Source organism: Ascaphus truei, chromosome 4 (assembly GCF_040206685.1).
Source record: "Ascaphus truei isolate aAscTru1 chromosome 4, aAscTru1.hap1, whole genome shotgun sequence".
Taxonomy (NCBI): Eukaryota; Metazoa; Chordata; class Amphibia; order Anura; family Ascaphidae; genus Ascaphus; species Ascaphus truei.
In genome coordinates, this window is record NC_134486.1 from 361,874,196 (window position 1) to 361,896,385 (window position 22,190).

The 22,190-nt window shown below is 41.3% G+C and overlaps 1 protein-coding gene across 8 annotated transcripts in view; it reads right to left on the reverse strand.

The window, feature by feature from the left end:
- The window catches only part of KIDINS220 (kinase D interacting substrate 220), a 175,620-nt gene that overhangs the window by 29,157 nt on the left and 124,273 nt on the right, over positions 1-22,190 (reverse strand). For all 8 annotated transcript variants that reach the window (XM_075598322.1, XM_075598321.1, XM_075598320.1 and 5 more), the window contains exon 23: positions 5,920-6,098. In XM_075598322.1, coding sequence (XP_075454437.1) covers positions 5,920-6,098 — 179 coding nt within the window. The remainder of the gene's footprint in view (positions 1-5,919; positions 6,099-22,190) is intronic.

A 22,190-nucleotide genomic window follows, 5' to 3' on the forward strand; every position in this document is an offset into this window, starting at 1 on the left:
ATTCTATCCACAAATGTTGCCTACTGTGCCATTAATGAATCATGGCAGAAGCAACTTGACACACAAATTAAATATATATATATATATATATATTTATTTCAAGAATATCCCTTTTTAACTGTTATTTGTTTCTTTTATTCTCAATGAAAGATGATGCACAGTAATCTCATCTGACGATGTTACAAAATGCAGAATATGTGGCGATTCCTACTAGGATCAAAGTGTAGTAATGCCAGTGACACATTTAAAGGGTCATTAGGTATACAATCCTTTTCTTTTATTTTTTTTTTAAACAAAAATTAAACGCCAATAAGTATTTCCAAATAATTTTTGAAAGTTAGTTTGTGAACACGGAGAGCTGAGAATTTGGATGAGTTTGATTTCCTCTGGTGGTCTCTTTTTTTTCTGATGTCATTGCGTGTGCAACAAGAGTTTGCACAGCCAGATATCCCTCCCTTCTCCTCCCCCTCATCATCATCATTGGCTTATTAAATTAGGACAGGCTGGGATAAAGGTAAAAAAAACACTGGATTGACAAAATTTTGCCCATTCAGAGGCCCCTTAAAGTCAACTTCTAATTAATTTCCCCCCAAAAATAAAATTAGCCACATTTTTCCAACTACTGTGGCATGGTTAGACTTGTTTAGGGAAGCCCATAGTAGTGGTAAACCCTTTATAAAAGGTTGTTTTCTGGACAGCTTTATGGGCTTGCTCTCTTAAGCAGGAACAGATTCGCTACAGGAGCTGAATTAAGGAAATGTTACATATACAGAGGGTATGGCTTAATCGGATGCCACCCCTGTGATTTAGTCAGCGCACATTTATTATAATGGGTTCTCATGGGTCCCGCATTGCGTTGGCTATCAGAGGAAACCCTGTTGTATGATGTTGATTTTTATGAGTAGGGAAATACATTGCAGCCATCGTTTTGTGATCCGATTTGACATCTTTTAGAATAACGGCTGGTGGGTATTAGCTTGTACCATTCCATTGAGGCTCTTAGTGTAGTGTTAGTATCTCTCCTGCAGGACAGTCTTTATTCTCTACAAACTGTAATACTATTTGAAGTCCTTTGAACTTGGCAAAGATGGGAGGAAGGGTGAAGAAACAGGAAAGAAAGGGGGAGGATTATGCAAATGTGCCATCCATATTTTTTTCTTCAATACAACTTCAGTGATATTGAATTGTGAGCTTGGAAGGGTGCCTTGCCCAGAAATAACTGACCATCCACTGCCATTATACATTTGGCAGTAATATACTTCAGGAAGCATAGACTGCTCCTGAAAGGTTAACAGTAATATTTCAAACTGAGTTCACAGCCAAACTAAATAATAACCTAGCAGTCAACCATCACCAAAAATGCAGACTGCAAGTCAAGCTTAAAAAGTATTATGATGCCGTGATTTCCCACAGCAGCATGCAGCTCCACTTAATCAGCTCCTACACTACCGTACGTGCACCCACACACACACACACGCACACACACACACAGCCCTGTAGGCTGAGGAAGAAAACGGCCTTAACCTATTCGCTGCCAAGGGTACTTGTCACCTGCGCGGTCAAGCACATTTGCTAAATGTTGCTATATAAGTGTTTAACCATGACTCCTGTGAGTGACTTTAAAAAAAAAAAAAAAAAAAAAAAAAAAAAAAAAAAAGATATATGTATAGCATAATACTTAAATCACAAATTGCGATTTCCATTGTCACTTTTTTTTGGGGTGGATGGCATGTTATGTGACCAAGATAGGATGTCGTAAAAATGAACAGAAATGAAGAAATAACTTATTTTCTTGTTATTGTCTTAGATATTTCTTTAAAAAATATGCAATTCTTTCATTAAAATGAATACTAATAGTCACTGCCCTGATTACACAGGTACCAGATATGTATAGGTACACATACTTTCTTTGGCCAATACACACCCCAAATGAGCAAGACCTATAGAGGCGGCACACTTTATTCGCACTTGGCTCGAGCCGCAAGCCGGGAGGTTTCCCGGCTTTGATGCCGAATCCCCTCGGCGTGCCGCGTGTCACCAATGCGCGAAGGGAGCCCTGGTGTCCCGCGATGTGGGGGATGGCGGTGGGGGGGGCTCCGGGGGGACCCGGCGGACCCGGAGAGGGGGAAGCCCCGATCGGAGGACCGATCCTCCGAGGCTCCGGCGCGCGCACGGGACACCTCGGCGCGCGCCCGGTATCTGTCGCGGCCGAGACCGGGTAAATGTTAGAATAAACTCGGCCGCGACAGTACATTTTTCATGGCTGAATGTAAAACGCACATGATGCCATTTACCAGTCAAAACTGCCCACAGCATAGAAATAAGCAGTGGTCGACAAAGCACCAAAAAATCTACTCGCCACCTAGTACCACACGTGTGCTGCTTGGGCCAATAGGAGCTCGCCATGATGTTAAATCCACTCGCCCGGGACGTACAAATGTATAGGTTTGTCGAACACTGGAAATAAGTATATATTTTCTGAAGGTACATGTTCCACGAAATCCAAACAAGGACAGCATGTCTGGATGGGAATTTTTGTCGAAAATAATCTAAATTTATGACAAAAATGATCAAGACCACTAGCTTTAGACTTTTCACTGGAATTTCTCATAGATGCTTAGTGTAAAATGGAACTAAATACTCCATGTTATTGCCCTGGGATTGCAGAGTACATTGATTTCAGATGTATATTGGTTTACATACGGTTTTGGTCAATACAAGTAGCAAGATTGTGCAAGGTTCTTCCCGACCACATTTTTGGGGTTTTTTCTTTTTAAAGCTGAATGCAAAAAGTACAGGCCCTCATTGGCAAAGCGAAATAACGCACTAGTATAAAAATACCCCCTTAAAAGTATACACGCCTCAAGGAATTGAGGTCATATTATTATTGTTTATTTGTAAAGCGCCAACATACTCCGTAGCGTGTACAATGGGGGGGGGGGAGGAGGAGGTACAGAGTTATGTACATAAATAGAATGACATCAGAAGGACAAACAAGCGCAAACAGATACAGAGGGTAAGGTGGGCCCTGCTTGGGCGAGTTTATAATCTAGAGGGAATGAGGGACAATGTTCAAACAAAAGGTAAAGTGGCTGCTCATTGTGGGACAGAGTGTCCCTCTGGATGGAGTATGGTCCGGCCGCACCGCTGGTCCCATTGGGGTTGGTAGATGTTAGGGGTATGCCAGATAGGCTTCCTTCAAAAGGTGAGTTTTCAAAGAGTTTTTAAACATCTGAAAGCTAGGGTTGAGTCTTCTGGTGAGTGGTAGGGAATTCCAGAGAGAGGATGCAGCACGGGAGAAGTCTTGTAGGCGGGAGTGAGAGGAGGTAGTAAGGTGGGAGTAAAGGCGGATGTCATGGGCAGAGCGTAGGTGGCGTTTGGGGATATATCTAGGGATGTGAGTGGAGATGTAACGGGGGCAGCGTTGTTGAGAGCTTTGTCAGTCAGAACTTGGGCTTTAACACGTTTGCACACACAAATTTCTGTCCCCAAATTTCTGTTTAAAAAGAGTGGTCTTTATCTTTTTCTCGTATGTTTACATTCACTTTGAACCCTGCATCAAAATTTCTCACACAAGAATTGTGAAATGATGGAAAGGAATACTATATGTTATTGCCCATGGCCCTCTGAGTACACCAATAACTAGCTATGTTTTTGCTTACAGAATGTTATTGCAAATAGTGGCCCCAAATAGGTAAAACGGTATGCATCAATGCCAAGACAAAACAACCCTCAAGCATCAAAATACTCAATTGAAAGTATATATTTTATGAAGGTACACACAAAAACTTACGTGGGTCCTGCACAAAAACGCTAACTTTACATTTTGAAGTCGTTGGCAAGTTGAAACACACTTAGGGCATAAAAAAATACCTCCACTAAACTATATATTTCAATGAAGTGCAGACGTGGGTATTTGTCTTTACTCACAAGAATATCTTTTAAGGAATCACCTTTTCAATGTGAAGGGTAGTTACCTACGGGGCCAGTGTAATTTTCACATCTTTGCAATATTTGTAGACTGATTTCTGTCAGTGTTGGGGTGTACCCTAGCAAACTATACAGCATATTAAAAGTTGAATTTAAAAATTGGTGTTTGTCCCATGTGCATATTTGATCATGAGACCTCACCAATCTAATTAGTACAGCTCAACACAGTTATAACGCGATCCATTACAACGCGAATTCTCTTATAACACGATGCAAATGTGGCTCCCAATTTTTGTATTTAGGAATACTTTACAACACGATTATTGGTATCTTAAATACTTTATTGTACAATGCATACAATTGTACATTATTTCTAACGTGATCCGCTTATAGTGCGAAGTGATTCTTTGGAACCCAAGCACAGCGTTATAGGGGGGTCGAGCTGTATGCAATAAATAAATAATTAGTCAAACTTTGCAATGCAGTATGTCTACTTTTAGAAAATGTTACATTTGATACATTCTCTTTGCTTACATCAAAAACGGTGGTAATGTCCCAAAGTAGTATTAGATAGATTTTGACGCACCACTATATCTTCGTGTATTTACAAAAACTAAAACGTAATACACCCGGATATAATTTATGTTTTCTGAAAGTAGACAGAGGAATCCTGGGATAGGTCACTTTAAACCAGCGGTGGGCCACATGATATACATTAAGGGCCATAATCGCTCCCTATAACTTCTCCTATTGTCCCATATTACTGCTCGCTATAACTCCTCCTCCTATTGCTCCATGTAACGCCTTCCATTGCCCTATATAACTGCTCCATTTAACTCCTCCCATTGCCCCATATAATCGCTCCTTATAACTCCTCCCATTGCCCCATATAAATTGCTCCATGCAACTCCTATTGCCCCATATAAAAGCTCTGCATAACATCTCTCTCACTCTATGATTAATCTTTCCCATCTCTCTCTCTCACAGTTTCCACCCTCTCTCCCCATAGCTCCCCCCCCCCCACCTCACACAGTACCCCCCTATCACAGTTTTCCCCCACCCTCCTCCTCTCTACACAACCACACCTCTTGTTCTCCCTGTCTTTCCCTTATCTTCATGTAGCACCGCCCCTGCTGAAGCTCCGTCCCATAAGGGGACTGGCGAGAGAGGAGGTTGGGGGCCGCAGCGTAAGCCCCTACGGGCCTTCTGTTGGCCACCAGTGCTTTAAAACGGTCATAAAAATGTGACTGTTGTTGGTCCCTTTCTATAACAGATACAGTACAATGAAAATTGCCTGTGATATTTCTACGCCAGGATGGGGGAGGTTAATCTTCCTACATAGATCCCGGTCATATTCTTTCATGGCCTTCTTTTTAACTTGCACTATGACCCAGAGTTGATTACCTCAACTTTAGTATTACCGCAGCTTTATTTTGCAACTCATCCCTAACACAATCAGGATATAGAATATATCCTGTGGTACTCTATGCTGTTTCTTGAACACGGTCATGTATCTTGGTCTATGGCAGAACTGTCAAAATGGCTCGGTACTTTCACTTTACTGCTGTTACAAAGTGAGATTGCACTTTTAAATGGATACCACGCTAGCATTTGGTAAGCCAGGACCATCCGATCTCCTTCCGGCTTTAGATACTAACAATTATAGACACAAGATCTTTAGAGCTGGGCTTTATTGTACCGGTGTAAACATGTGCGCATTGCAGCAAATATACTCAGTGCTATAGACAAAGTATTCTCATAATAGTACTACCAATTGCACAAATGAAAACATGAATTCTGTATCACAGTCCAACCGAGACTCCTACAATGTATGATTACAGTCTACATTGCATCCAGTATGTAAACGCTTGTCAGTTGCCCAACCCAGCCTTGCAATTAGGTCATGATTACACATTGGAAGCGCTCAACAGTGTTGGGTTGAAGAAGTAAACGTCTCATGTTAACCTGGTCATTAGATCTCTAGTTTACCTGCAATGATTTCGCGCAGCTTTGGATCCAAGTTTACTGTACACGGTAAGAAGGTCTTCACGTCTCGTGAAATAAGAACTGGTGTCCTTGAAGACAAGAACACTTCAAAATTCCTTATGTCGCCATCAATTTCAAGCAACGGCTCAACATCCTTTGTAGTGGGGATATTCTTGGAAATTCTGGAAAAAATAATTAAAAAATGTAAGTAACCAGAATACCTTTTTTCTCTTTTCTTTTTACAGCTCAACAACTTGTAGGACACTCCCACGCATCCTGTAGGATCCGCCCAACAACCTGCCACCACTCACCCGCCGCCCCTGTGCTCACCAACCTGGAAGAGCTGTGGGCAGCCTTGTGCACACCCAACCTTAAGAATACCAGGGGTGCAGACTGCTACTTCTGTGCTAAATAGGATAGTACCTTTGACATTCTACTGCTGATATAAACAAACAATAACAATATATGGAACAAATAAAAAAAAAAAAAAATCTATTCTGTAGTAGAAATCGCTCAAAACATTCTGAAAAATTCACATTTTTTTTTATATAATTAGGGAAAATAGGAGTAAACAGCATAAATTAAATAAATCGTTTGCAACAAAAATATTGGGAAATAGAATAGTGCATTTCTAATCTACTTTCCTCGTTCTGTAAAAAAAATAAAAAAATAAAAGAGGCAATTCATTATATTATAATAATAATAATAATAATATTATATTAGTCTTCTTAATAATTAAGGTCAATATTGTCATAACTCATATCACATTTCTCTGGAAACCTTAGTTACGTCATTTAACTCCCTTCTTAGGCCTCGGCCATGTTAGTTGCTTGCTGGCGGAAGCGCGCTGAGGCGCGCTCCCGCTCAGCACTGAGCCCCTACAGACGCAATTAGAGCGGCTTTAGTAGGGGCTCACCTGCGCTTCCGCGCGCTTGCGGAAGCGCAGGTTTTAGGGGAATTTAAAATTCCCCCGCTTGCCGGCGAGACAGGCCGGTCACGTGAGCGGTTCGCCCAATGAGGGCGAACCAGCTCCGTGACGTCACTGGCCCGCCCCCGGCCAGTGACGCGCCCGCCCCCTGCAGGCTTGCTGACGGCGCGTGCGGTAAGCAACCGCAAGGCCAGGGAAAGCACCTGCTTTCCCTGAGCCACAGCGAGCAAGCAGGGAGCATGGACTCAGCCTTATATAGTAATTAAGGTATGAATGGGTCAACAATAGAACAATATTATGTTTCAATAGGTTGAACTCGATAGAACTTTCTTTTTTTTCATTCTCATCTACGTCGGGCAACATTAAATAGTTTTATGTATTTTAATATATTCAAAGAATGGTATACAAGATTAGTACACACTAGCACAGCAACAAATATACAGTTTATACTGTTATTGCTATAGGCAAATGGTGTAAGAGCCAGGACGTTAGGCTTTAGTGCTGAATGGGTTAATACTAATATCGTGCCCAAAATATATCATATCAAGTGCAGAAATGTGAGCAAGAGTAAGATAAAGTATTTTTAAAAAAAAGAGAGAGAGAAAAGCATGTACCATGAGTTTGAGGAGGAAGCTATAATATTTGGGATTTAAACCGTAAAGTACTGTAGAACTTTAAGAATAAAACCATAACTTCTGGGCTACAAAGGAAGCAAAAAATGATCGTTATGAAAATCTGCAAGACGAGCAGTAAGCTTGTGGCGATTCCAATCTGCTGACGTGTGCAGCACAGTCCGGGCAACGACCGTGATATTTAAACATGATTGTAAAAGGTTTTAGTACTTTGACAGTTTTATTTTTTTTTTAATTAATATAGTTCTAGAAAAAAAAAACATAAGGCTATTTAAGATTAACCTTTTCAGTGCTGTTTATGCATAAACAGCAAATGTCCTCATACAAAAATAAATAAATAAAAGACACAAACATATACTTTTCCGTGCTAGAAAGTAACAGAATGGCAACACATTACTGCTTCTTCTGGCATTACGCTTCATAGTCCAGCAGCGGAATTCCACCGGACCTCCAGGTCATGTGATCGCTCCAGGACAGATCACACAAACGCGATCAGGCATTGGGTGCCGGAGACGGACGTTGGGGGAGCTCCATCGGGGCGGTCAGCCTGTCCCCTCCGCTCCTAGAAATATGTACCTGGCTTGGTTGACACCTTGGCCTTGTACAGCAGCAGCACGCACAGATTGCTGTTTTTTGTGTGTGCATATTTTATATTTACTCATCTTGCCCAATCAGGGGGACGTTTTGGTTTTAAAAATTGGAGATGTCGTTCAGGGAATATGAGCAGCTGAAATATTAAATGTCTGGGAGGTATAAATGAAGCTCTACCCGAGTCCAGTGCAGTCTGAGCTTATTTATCATGGTAACCTCAGAAGCTACAGATTGTTTTACCAATGCATTTAAGGACTAAAAACATTTAGCCTTAGAAATAAAACCTCCCATTTTAGTCACCTTGCGACGTAATGATTTGGTGAGATTGGAACAAATTTGATGACCCCTATTTAATATGCTGTGAATCAGGTTTCCCAATAACGGAGAAGAGTTCAGCTCTATCCAAATGAATACGACTACAATCTTCTCCAGCACCAGGGACATGGTATCACAGCATATTGAGCAGTGCCGAACCTTTAAGGCTTCGTCCCAGCTGACGCTGAGCGCACTCATACTTGGAGAGCTCTCCAAGCATGAGCACCGGGTGTCCTTAAAATTTCCGTAGGCGCTCGCGGGGGGATGGGGACGCTGCAGGAGAAGCTGAGCGCGCTAGAAAGTTAAAAAAAAGTGTTTACCTAGGTGCCAAGCGCCGGTGAGCGTGTGTGCCCGCGCATACGCGCGCGGACACACACACATACATATATTATATATATATATATATATATATATATATATATATATATATATATATACACACAAGTCACCTCGCCAAGCGCCGCCCGCTCAGCGCTAGCGGGGACGCAGCCTAAGAGAGAAGATAAGAATCAATGTATTTTGCTTTATTCAGTATAGAAGGTAATGCAACTGAAGGCACCGAAACGCATTCCGTTTTCAGTCAACAAATGTTTAATAGGGCTACAACTAGGTGATTTAAAAATTAAAAAAAAAGTAAAATACAAGTATCATTTTTGAAACTCTAGCCATAAAATGTTTGGAAACATTGGAACCTGGACATGTGGGTGGATTATACTGTCCTTACCTCAACCTTATCTGTTCCCTTTGTCCCTTTTCCAAATTGGCTCTCAGACATAAAAACACAGAGTCTGTGAATCTCATTATCAAACATGAGTGACTGCACCCCCCCTCCCTTCTACACCTGTGCGCCATCCCAGTTATAATGGAAACAAAATGAAACATTTCAGACTTTGAAATGGCTTAAAAATACCAATATTTTGAATGGGTGCTGTGACATCCTTAAATCTGTAATTATCAGGGAGGCTAAAGAGAGTGAATGATTAAACCATTGAAGCATTTCATGCTGGGGATTCCATTCTCTGCCCACTAATAAAGATGTTGCAATGTAAAGCAATCAGGGTATACCTACACTGTCCCAGCTATTGAAAAGCTTATACAGGCATACCCCGCTTTAAGGACACTCACTTTAAGTACACTCGCGAGTAAGGACATATCGCCCAATAGACAAATGGCAGTTCATGCATGCGCCTGTCAGCACGTCCTGAATAGCAATACCGGCTCCCTACCTGTACCGAAGCTGTGCGCACGCGGGGAGACTATAGAGCCTGTTACAAATGTGTTCTTTACATCAGTTATGCACGTATATGACGTTTGCAGTACAGAACATGCATCAATAAGTGGGGAAAAGGTCGTGCTTCACTTTAAGTACATTTTCGCTTTACATACATGCTCCGGTCCCATTGCGTACGTTAATGCGGGGTATGCCTGTAGTTACTACATTAAATTCCTATTGATGCACCTGGCTTGCGAGTTCTTCAAGGCGAAAGTTAAATTCTACTGTACACAGTGCATAGAAGAATTCTGGGCTTGTATGAAAATTAACCCATTATGGTTCATTACTATTCTTCACTACATTGCCAGCAAATACTAAACATTATTAATTACCAACAATCTATTCTGATGTTGTTCTAAGCAGAGAGGACGGCACTACAGCGGCCTTCGTGATGAGATAGAGATTACATCAAATGATCAACATGTCAGTCCCATCTTGAACCTCTTTCAAGAAGACAGGATCAAATATGATCTTGCAAGTAAGTGCTCCTTTACTCTTGAATTGGTGATCTTGTTCTGATACGAACATGTGTCTGCTTGCTGGGGATATATATTCACAAGATGCAATGAGAATAAATTGGACACAAAATTATGTTTTAATAAACTATTTTTTCCACCCCTGGAAGCACTAACCAAAGTCCCAAAGAGAAAAGAAGGTAAAGATTGACATTAGAAACGCAGCAGACAAGTCGCATGAAGTAAATGAGCTTTCTTTAATACCATTTCTGCTTAATCCCATTAGCAGAACAGTTCAATTTAACCATTGTTAAAAAATAAATTAAAAAAAGTAAGTAGCAGACCAACTTGTAAACAATCCAAATTCCAAAAAAGACTCCCGTACTTGTGCACAAGTATGGCTACTACATGGCTTCACATTACTTGAAGAGCCAGTACAAATGAAGGAAAATATTAAAGCAAGATATTTATTTGCCCCTTTTGCTGCCTTAGGGGGCCATATTGTTTAATGATACATTGGGGGCAGCTGGGAGCAAAGAGGTTGATTTGATATATAAGAGTGTTGAAGTCTCCGGGAACCGGTTTGAGACAGGCAGCTGGACTCAAGTGTTTTTGTTGTCTTTACTTGTGCAGTGTGGCAATTTGCCAATCCTTTATTAAATGGCTCTCCAGAATAGAGGCAATGCCACAAGATTTGCCATTTTCAACTAAGATGACATTGGATTCAGATTTCTTCTTAAAATTACCACAAATAGTAATCAGAATTTGTATTTAAGGTTGCAGTTTCTTAATTGTAGTTACTAACAATGAAATCTGCTGTAAAGCACAGTGCAAAGTGATAATATTTTGGAGATACTTATTTTCTCCCCCAGACTGTAAGCTCCCATGAGCAGGGCCATCATTCCCTTCTGTATGGGAATGTGCTGCATTTTATTTTGCATGTCATTCTGTTTATATAATGTATATTATTCTGTTCCCCACTGTACCATGCTGCAGAAGTTTATAAATAAACAATGATATACATACTGTATTAGGAGGCAGGGAGTGATGCACTTGGGCCAGAATCTTACAGGACCTGCCACTGTGGCACTCGGATTGATGGGTCATTTGGACTGACCCAACATGGGCAGTTTATAATAATAATGACTGTATTTCTATAGAGTTTTCTCCCAATAAAACAAAGCGCTTTACAATTACATTTTTATTTGTATTCTCAATGTGCAGCAAATGCTTCAGCAGCAGAGTGTAGTATTCTGCACACACACAGTGGGTAGGTAAGTGAGCATTATGCCTCTATATAGTGGTCCATTAAGAACACTGCATGTGGCAGCCCTAATTCATGAAGGTGAAACCCTATGGTGCAGGGCATAAGAAAGACTACATGCTTCCCTTCCCTGTGACTCAATCTAGCCACTATAAATGGGACATGAGATTATTTCCCCCCTTTTTCATCTAGACCAGGGGAGGCCAACTCAAGTCCAGGTTTTAAGGATATCCCGGCTTCAGCACAGGTGGTTCAGTCAGAATGACAGAAACCTGTGCTGAAGCAGGGATAACCCTATACTTGGCCTGTTGGTGGTCCTTGAGGACTGGAGTTGGCCAACCCTGATCTAGATGCTGCCACACAGAGGAAAGAGTCTGCAATGTGCTGCTGAGATTCTACTCAAGAGGTGGCTGCACGAATGCTCCTAAAGGAAAATGGTTGCTGTGGAATGAAAATGTGCTACAGTAGTTATTTTTACAGATGCAGATCGATAAACAGAGGAGAAATAGTGTGGATTATTCCCCAATGTGACTATCCGCTCACTAAAGCCATAAAAGCAAACTTCTGATCAACAGACTGAACTTTTATTACACAAATTGAAATGCAGCAAAGGACCATATTGATGCTTAGAATATTTATAGAAATGGTACTCTTATGTCTGTGGGCTATACAAAATTATATGCACATATGCTCGCTAGATAAATGAGCTTTTCCCCCAACATTAGTAAACAGATTGCCTTATTAAAAGATCGCTGCAAGGTCACAAAGCCTCTCTGGCCAGGAGTACCACTTTCTGTCTTCGAGTTGTTGTTGTTACAGATGCGGGTATACAAGCAGTCACACGGGAGGTGAAAGTTGCATACATATTTAGTCTGAGTAGATCATGCGCGTACTTCTGTGACGATCAATTTGTAAAGTTTGCACGTGAGAACAGACTATTAAAAAGGTGAAACAATACAGTTACATTGTAGTTGACAAAACAAAAATAAAAAGCATCGATAGGTAGTAAAATAATGGGAAGACAGAACGTAAAAAGCATGAAAAGCAGAATGGAGCCGGTGAAGCTAGTGGGGTGCCCACGACTACCTAAAAGTCACATAGCAACTTCCCAGTCCGCCACGTCATTCAGGTGGACAGGAGTCCCAGGGATATGAGATTGTGTATCAGTCTTTAGAAGTATAAATCTTTAGTTTGAAATTAAATATTAACACCAAGTTATTTCATCTTTGACTTGTTCCACTTGAAGGGGAAGTTGTTTATCAGCTAATTAACTCTATGTTGCGCGGGTGGGGGGGGGGAGGATATATTTAACACCTCAGTTTTATTTAAGCTAACTTTAACATTGGTAATGTTACCAAAGAAATCCAATTCTTTCGTTCTATTTGGCATTGTGACAACTAGTTTGGTTAAAGTCATTAGGAGGTCAGGTGCGTACAGTGCTAGTTTGTATTCATGACGATCTATGGCAGGGGCTCTGAACCTGGGGTCCATGGACCATTGGGCATATAAAGAAAATTACATATGTAACATATCCCCAAAGAGGCTTACAAAGAAAAATATCTATGTAATTCTGGTGCAAACTTGGGGAGGCATATCCCTTGGTGACTAAGCGAGTTTACGAGGTGCTAGTCCCGTTTGTCATAACCTACCTCTATGAGTCGGGATTTTCTGTGCTTTTAACAATAAAGACCAAAGCTAGGAACAAGCTGAAAGTCGAACATGGCATGCGTGTGACTCTCTCAAAGATGTCGCTTAAAGTTTTGGATTTTATTAAAAATAAAATTGACCGTGTCACCATTGAGAGGCGCTACATGACGCTCAAGAACTTGGATCTGGGCTATTAACCCGTCTATTTCTTTTGCGCTCTGTTTTTTCTTTAGCAAAACGAGTTTGATGAACTCCTCCCTTATAACACATTTATGTGCCTCCCATATACATACCCGCCTCCGTCCCGAATTCTTGCAGTGCTTGTCCCGTTTTTGTTGTCTTCAGTCTACTACCGTGGGAAGGATGCACGCTATATATATATATATATATATATATATATATATATATATATATATAATATATAACCCATATTATAAGATGTGTGTTGTGTTTAGTAAAGTGGCCAGTGTGGTTTTATATACATCGCCAGCTACACAGAGCAAGAGGATTCTATAGGAGGAGGGCAAGGGGCTCTATATATAGATACAAGGTATGCTTATGTTTTCTCCCATGGAATACATATAACCCCACCTCCTCCATTCCCCATATGGACTCCATGTGAGCATTATCTACTTGTATACCACATGCTATAGCGCCACAGGTCAGACACAGCTGGGACATTTCAAGTCGTCCTTCAGATTTGATGGAGTCAAAAGGATTACAATTACACACCACCTACAGAGGACTTTAGTAGCACTCCGTCGGGACTCTGTTCCCAGTTCACACTCCCATATACATGACTGCGGTGAGTGAACATTGCTTGGAAAGTAGTCCATTAGGGAAAGCTTGATTTTGTTAATTAATTGCAGCATCTTTAAGCAATGTTTAATTGAGTCTCCAATTTCACAGTGTTTTTGCAAGTGGGTTAATACTTATCGCTAGTTCTACGGGGGAATGGTCTGACCACGCCAGGGTGTATTTTAGGCTCACTGTTCATATCTATGCTTCGCCTTTCTATAAAGAAGTAGTCAATGCTTGTGTAAAGATTGTGTGGATGAGAATGAAATGGGAAATCTTTATTATTGGAGTTTAGAATTCTTCATGTACCCAAGCATTGGTATTCCTGTAGCAATGTATTATTATTTTTGTATTTTTATCTGTCCCATCACAGATTTCCCTGAAGAATGATCTAGATCCGGGTAGAGTAGTGTGTTAAGGTCTCCCCCAAGAACTAGCGGACCTTCTTTAAATCCATCTATCTGTGAGAGGACGTTGTGTAGGAAAGTATCTTAGCCCATGTTTGGTGCGTATATATTTGCATGTGTGACCTTTATTTTGTACTATTCCACATCTGCATCTCTACCTGCTGGGGTGATTTTCTAGAGATCAAATTGCCAACACCATTTTATTTTTATTGTTTTAACTTCAGCCGAAAGCACGAGGTGAATCAATGATCAATTAGATGAAGAGACGCAGATCTTTTGAAATGAGCTTCTTGAACAAAAAGTACATCTCCTTTCAGTTTCCAAATAAATCTCCTCTTATTATTGCTATTCCGACCTTTCATGTTGAGAGATACATTTAAGAGACATTTAGTGTGTGATATATAGTTGATATAGAACATTAAGCTAAAGCGACTTCAGAGAGATCAACCCAAGAGAGAGTGCCAATGAGGGAAAATCATCCAGCAAGACAGGAAAGGTAGCGCTGCACAGCCATGAACAAACAGGGTGTAGACAGGGGTGGTGACTACAAAAAAGGTTTATTGAACAGACATGTGTAGCTGGTGAACATGTCTGTTCAATAAACCTTTTTTGTAGTCACTATCCCTGTCTACACCCTGTTTGTTCATGGCTGTGCAGCGCTACCTTTCCTGCCTTGCTGGATGATTTTCCCTGCCTTCTACTGCTGCTATGCACGCCAGATAACCGTTACTCACGGAGGAGTTCACCGCTGGTCAGGTGACAGCCGTGCGTGAGACCGTCAACACGCCAGGAAGAGCGGAGCCACACTCATACCTACAGCTGAGCTGAGGCGCAATATCGGGCATTACCCACCTCACCCGTACCGGAGGAGATCACCGCCGGTCACTTGACCGCCCCACGTGACGCTGCAGTCACGATAGGGTTGGCGGTGCAACATCATCATTATTGCTGAGGATTCCATACCAGGTCATCCACCCTCCTCAAACCGTGAGTTCAAGCAACAATTGGTGCCTAGAGCTAGGCCAGTTGCCATCTACTTTCTAAGACTGTTTATTTTTTGCCATACAACGGTTATCTTATCCTTTCTGACGCACCTGATAGGATATATACCTATATCCAGATCCGAGAGTGCCAATGAGACCTGAGAAATGTTTGACATTTTCGGTTGCATAAGCTGCCATTCGGCAAAGCTATCCCGGACCAATTACCAACACCTCGGTAGTCCCTGCGGAGAAACCCAACAGCTGCTAGAAGTAAACCACTAGAAACCAGGGATAAAAATACATAAGAAAAGTTAATACAGATAACTCTTTGGCAAAAGTATTTATCCCAGAATCCAACCCCCTGTATCCGGGTATAGTGGGGGAAGGGTAAAAAAAGAGGGACACACGGGGAGGGAGTAACCAACAGGTGACGCATACAGCTGCCACACGTCAGACTGGAAAATTGAACAACAGTAAACAAGAAAATGTGTTATATTTTTTTGTGTGTGTGTGTGTTTTTAATTGCCAACACTTTTATACAAAATTACATGGGTATTGGGGACTATGTCCCTTGGGTATCTGGGCCAGCAGGCAGGAGAGGGAGGGGAAGGGGGAGGAGAAGAAGCGTAGACAGATGGAGGGGGGTGGGGTGGAAGGAGCGAAAGAGGATGGTGGAGGAGGAAAAGACTAAAAGGAGTCAGAGATGGAGGAAAGGGAAAGAAAGAGGATGGAAGGAGGGAAGGGGAGAGGAAAATGGGGAGCGGGGCAGTATGAGAGAAAGGAAGGATAGAGAGGCAGAGAGGACGGTATGCTTGGGTTACTACTGTATATGATGGTGTTTTGGTGCACAGGGTGGTGACATCTATAGTGACACATGGCAAAGAGTGCGTCACAGCACATATGGTTAGGCCACGTCCATCGGGTACTATCTCTTCGCACAAAGAAGACCACAGTTTAAAAAATGGTGGGGAAATACATATGAACACACGAACCCTGATATGCCCCATGAGGTGCAGGTCAACTGTGCATCTAAACAGTAATGTGCACAAGAAAAAGTCTGGAGAAAAAAACATCTACAAGAATTTTAAACAGCTGCATGTATACAAACTATCTACTCGCAAGAAGCTTGCCCCTCAGTCCCTCCCACATGCCATGCGCTGCAGGAATAGACCAACCCAACAGCAGCGACCTAATAACAGTTTTGAATAACCTTATGGTTGGCATAGGGCTGGGAGAGGGGAGCGTTGGATACGTTACATAACTGAGTTATGACTTGCTTGTAACAGTCACATTTGTATCCCAATTTTGCAGCTCAGAACTGCCAGGCACAGTAAAACAGCAGGGATCTTTTGCATAAACTATATAGCTCACAATATGACATGGTCAAATCTGTGTAGCTTTGTGCTACAATTTAAAGGGGACTCAACAACAAGGATTTATTTTTATTGGTTGAAATAAAAATCCTCCCCATTTGAACAGAAATGTGAAACAATTAAAGCAATGGTGCTAGCTACTTACGTTTTACCCCTGAGGAAGAAAGCAAGACTGCTGTACCCTTCTGAAGCTGTGAGCTGCGAGCATTAGAACGCTGGCGTAGGAATATTCGGCATTTCACCATTGCATTGTATGGTGTGTTTGGTGCGGTCAGACCAGGAAGTATCTGTGTGTGCTGCCCTAGAACTTCTGCCGTGTGTGGATGGTGCTGACTACAGACGGAGGCAGACACCGTGGGCTGGAGGAGCCTGTCCCTGCCCATATGAGACCATATGAGACCACTCGTCTGAGCCCAGATGTAAGCAGCAGCAGCAGCCATTTATAAGAGGAGATACTCTTTAAATTATCCATTGCCTGATACCATCTTGTTTTCGGTAAGCAGGTACCCCCACCCGAGTTGGAGAATCTTGCCTGAACCTTATATATGTTTTTATGTGCTATTTTATGTGTATTTAGTGTATTTTATGATATTAATGATATGCCATATTAAATGCTATTGTAAGTAGTCACCTGTTGTTCTCAGCGTCTGTTAAGTGTTGTATGTTGTTTGTTTGTTTGTTTATATGTTATACAGTATTATGCTATGATTTGATATTTTTTTATATTTACATGTTCACCCTTATCACGTGGAGCATCCATTTGGACGGGCGATTTCCGTGGCTCTGGTTGTATATTTCTAATTACCTATCAGAATTGTATTGACAATTACAGTGTTGAGCGCCACAGATATAACTTTTTTCCATTTCCATAACCTGACTGGGGGTCAGGGTTATATCATAGGCTGCCATTTTACTGTGGGATATAGCGCGACCTAGTTGTTTTCTCGGTGCTAGCTACTTAGCTACTTTTATAAATGTCGCCAAGTTGGTAGCAATCCTGATGAGACACAAAAGTTAGCATTTTTTTGTATCCTTATCAACACAGAATGATTTGTTCTCAAATAATTTTGATGTGCATTAGTATACATTCTATTTTGCGAGTCGATAGCAACACATAGCCCTGTACCTTGGAGGTAGATAGGAAAGTGTCAGGCTGCCAACTTTCTGCTTCCAGAACTTAAATCACAAACGGCGTGATGACTAATTATTGTCTTCAGTGAACTTCTAATAGGCCATGCAAAACAGGAGATGGACACAATGGCCCAAGTGCTCTAATGACTGGATCTTAGTTTGATTTATTAAACCAGGCACTTGTACATGAATTGGCCATCAATTTAGCAGCCTGATAATCTGCAAGAATCTATCCAGTTGATTTGGGCTATTAACAGTATTAAGTTATTTATTTGCAGTCCCCTCTTGGACATTTACCTACAAAGTGCTGCCGTAGCTGAAAGCCCGTGAGACCGTTTCCTTCTGATCATGTCCGCCGATAGGGGGGGAGAGCGGGGCAAAGTGCAGAGCAGCCTAAGAGGGGCGCGCTTGTCAGATTCTGAAAATTGTGGCCCTTCATAAGCCTGTTTCTGAGGCTCAAAGAAACTATTGTTATTTTATTTATATGAAGCCATGTAGTATATTGCTGGTAAATTTTTAAACAATAAAGGTGAAAGATGCCGTTAAAACACTCTTACCGTAAAAGGATTTTTTCCTTATACAGTACATGTTTACCTTTTGCCCGTAATTTTTTTCTTTCAAATTGCACAAATGCTAATTCCGATTAGGCAGTGTTTAGGTGTTATAAAGCTATATGAAAGAGAATATCATATTAAACAATATTTTTTATCCCCAGGCAGGGCACTGAAGTATTGCAATATATTAACCCTTTGAGTCCTTCCGGCACAGTGCGCTCACGTGACGGCTCTTGAAAGCGGTGATAATGAGTCGTTCTCCATTTCCCTATAATTGAGATCATGTTCTGAGCCACATTGGAACGCAGGGCACGATTAAATCTGGAGAAAAAAAAGCACTCCTGTGCATGAAGTAGCCACTATGTCATGGGGCCCTGGAGTGACAGACCCCATGACGTAGTAACCAAGTCTTAGGGCACCCAACGGGCTAAGAAAAAATATTTTTTTGGACTGTCGATGTAGGAATACCAACAATTGCTGGACTCTCCATTGAAGCAGCTCTGCTAGAACTGGATGACGAATTTGAAAAAATTAAATGGGACATGGCTGGTCTTCATGAAGTAAGAAGAAAAGATGAAGGCCTCATTGAACTTAAAAGCGTTATAGAGGTACAGAAAATGGAAGAATCAGTGGAGTTGTTTCTCCATTGTTAACAAGAGATGGAGAAACACCATAGTGGAGTATGAAAACTCATCAGACAGAGCAGTCAGAATAATCATTCAGTTGATAAAGATACAGGCTACAAATGATCCCAGTGAATGCTCAAACATTAAGTCACATAGATAATTAGGTGGAAGACTTCTACCATAAAATCAACAAACTTAATAACAAAGGGAATCGTCACCTCAAAATCGTTATGGGAGATTTGAATGCAAAGATTGGGGACAGATTGGTAGAATTTGCAGAATGCGAAAACTTGTACAGATGCAGTAGCCAATATTCGATCATAGTTTTCGTAAAGTCTGCTGTATTCCACGCTGCATTCACTTGTTAATCTTCTGTTAAGGCTGTCAATCACACGCATGTTTGCCGTTGTCGATTTTCCGGGATAAATTAGATTGTGATTTGTTTGGGTGCAGTTCTGCGTGTTTCCGCCAGATGGCAAAAGTGAATCCATTTGCACAGGGCAACCAGTGAGTTGTGTGTAGTCAATTTGCAGATGTTTAAAAACTAGATAAAAAGAGTGGCCACAACAGTCATCCATTGTAAATTGACCTTGCTCGCTGAAGACGTTATCAAATGTAGCCATTTCATAATTAAAATCTCCACAGTATACACAATGGTTGTCCTGTTATTCTATATTGCTGTCCCTGCAATTGCTTAATGGACATCATGTCAAGTCCTTATACCAAACCACAATGTAATTACGCATTTTTCTAGTGCGAGGCGCCGAGAGCAGCCTGGTATAATGTACTATATGCCTGCCATAGCCCGTCAATGCTTGTACACATGCGCACTAGAGCGTGACTTGACGCATGCGCACTACCGGAATTTATAGCATCATTTTTTTTTCCAGAAACGAAACTTTGAAATGAAGCGTCAAAAGATAAGGATGAAGTTTGATGTAACTCTAATATCGCTTTTTTAAAACGTTGCCTTTTTCATATGTCATGAATTTATTCTTCAAGACGAATCCAAATAGAAAATAGACATGGAATGGACCCAATGGAGTGAACAATTAAATTGACTATATCGTACCGAACAAGAAACACGTGATTGAAGATTGCAGAATCCTCAACTATTTTGGCAGAAGGAATGATCACTGATTGCATTTAGATGTAATCTGAATCAAACCTAAGTTGGAAAGAAAACTGATTAGAAAGAAGACAAAAAGAATTTCAACAGAAAAATCCCTTCACCATGCTCAAAATTCATGGGGATCTTAACAAATGCTTATGAAGAACTTATGAAGATTGTAGTTAAAATCGCAAAAGAAAAAAAGAATCGCTAACAAAAAACAGGATAAGAAAATATCTGATGAGACCAAACAATTAATGAGGAGATGACAAGAAAGGATGCAATCCCAAAAAGCAAGAATAAGAATTGAATATGCAGAGTTGTGTAAGACAATCCGCAAACGTATAACTGAAGTAGAAATAATCCTTGCAAAACTTTATATGCTGCTGGAAGAGGAAAATTCGAGCGTAATGCTATAGTTATCCATATCCATATCCATAAGAAAAAAGACAAAGAAAACGTCAAGAACGAGAGACCAATCCCTCTGCTTTCAATCACTCACAACATTTTTACGAAAATGCCTGCTAATCGGCTACAACAGACCATGGACTTTGCCCAGCCTAGAGTACAAGCGAGAATTTGCAGTGGACACAACCCAATGGACCACATTGGACACAAGTAATAAATACGATTTACCCCTCAGTTTATGTTGAAGAAGATCACATTGATATTACAAAAGAACATTTACGAGAATGACACATCAGCCATTAGATTACATGAAGATACAAGCAGGATAAGAATCAGCAAGGGAGTTACAATTTCACCAAAGTTTGTCACTGCAACACTTGAAGGCATTAGATTAGTAAAAAAAAAAAAAAAAAAAAAAAACGGACCAAAATCAACGGTGAATATTTGTGTCACCTATGATTTGTCGAGGACATTTTTATTTTTGCCACAGGTCCAGAAGACCTCCAGCAACAAATCAGAGAACTCGACATAGCAAGTAAGAATGTGCACTCTGTATGAATCTCAGCATTACCAAAGTGATGTTCAATAAATTTGTCAAGTCAGCAAAGATTCAAATAAATGGAACTAGAAGAAGTCGAAGACTATGTCTACCTTGGCCGGCAAATAACAATGGATGAGAACCTTTTGAATGAAATCAATTAGAGAATGAAGATGGGATGGAGCTCATTTGGAACAAAACAATATTTTAAGTGCATCAAGAAGAAAAAATTTTGAACAGTGTATTCTGTCCGTGCGCTCTTACAAATGTGAAACTTGGACCCTATTTAGAAGCTTTAGACCAAACTTATTTTGCTGCGCCCCCCTGTCTTAATCCCTCCGATCCTGCGCCACCGCCGCCCCACCCCCCCACCTTACCTTACGCAACGTCAAATGAGGACGCGGGGTCGTGTGACGTCACGTAACCCGCATTGTCATTTGACGCCACGTTGCCATGGTCACGAGTCTTGAAGACGGCTGTAAGTAGAGGTTACAGAGGCCTTGCACGGTCCCTCTGCATTTAATTTAAATGCATCGGGGAAGAGTGCGGGACCTCTGCAACCACCCAAACCCCCGCCCCCCCCCAAAAAAAATCTTGCGCCCCCCAGTTTCCGCATCACTGCTTTAGATTACTCAAATAAGTATGGAGAGATGTATGCTGAGTATTACCCGAAAAGACAGGAAAAACAATGAATGGGTTTAAAACCATACAAAAAGTCTGTGACATGGGCAGGACAAATCGAAAGAAATTAACATCATTGGACAAAGATGCTAATCAACTGAAATGACCTTTCTTCAATAATCAACACAAAAAAGTCTAATGCATGCCGACTCTTCTATGTCTATGACTCCCTACTCAGACCACCCTCTGCTGCCTGGTCTTCATCCTCCATCTCACCTCAGAACTTTGCCGACTATTTCAAGGAAAAGGTGGAATCCATACATCAGGCTATCCCCTCTGTATCCTCCTCCCATCCTACACCTCTTCCTAACTCTCCTCCTGCATTCCTTGACTGTTTATCCGCTGTCACAGAGAAGGATGCGTCGCTGCTGATCTCCTCTTCTCCCTCTACAACCTGCCCTCTTGACCCCATTCCCTCCCATCTCCTAAAACCTCTTTCTCCTACTATAATCCCTATGCTCACACACATTTTTAATTCCTCTCTCTACTCTGGTACTTTTCCCTCCTCCTTCAAACATGCAACAGTCATACCATTACTCAAAAACAGCAAGCTTGACCC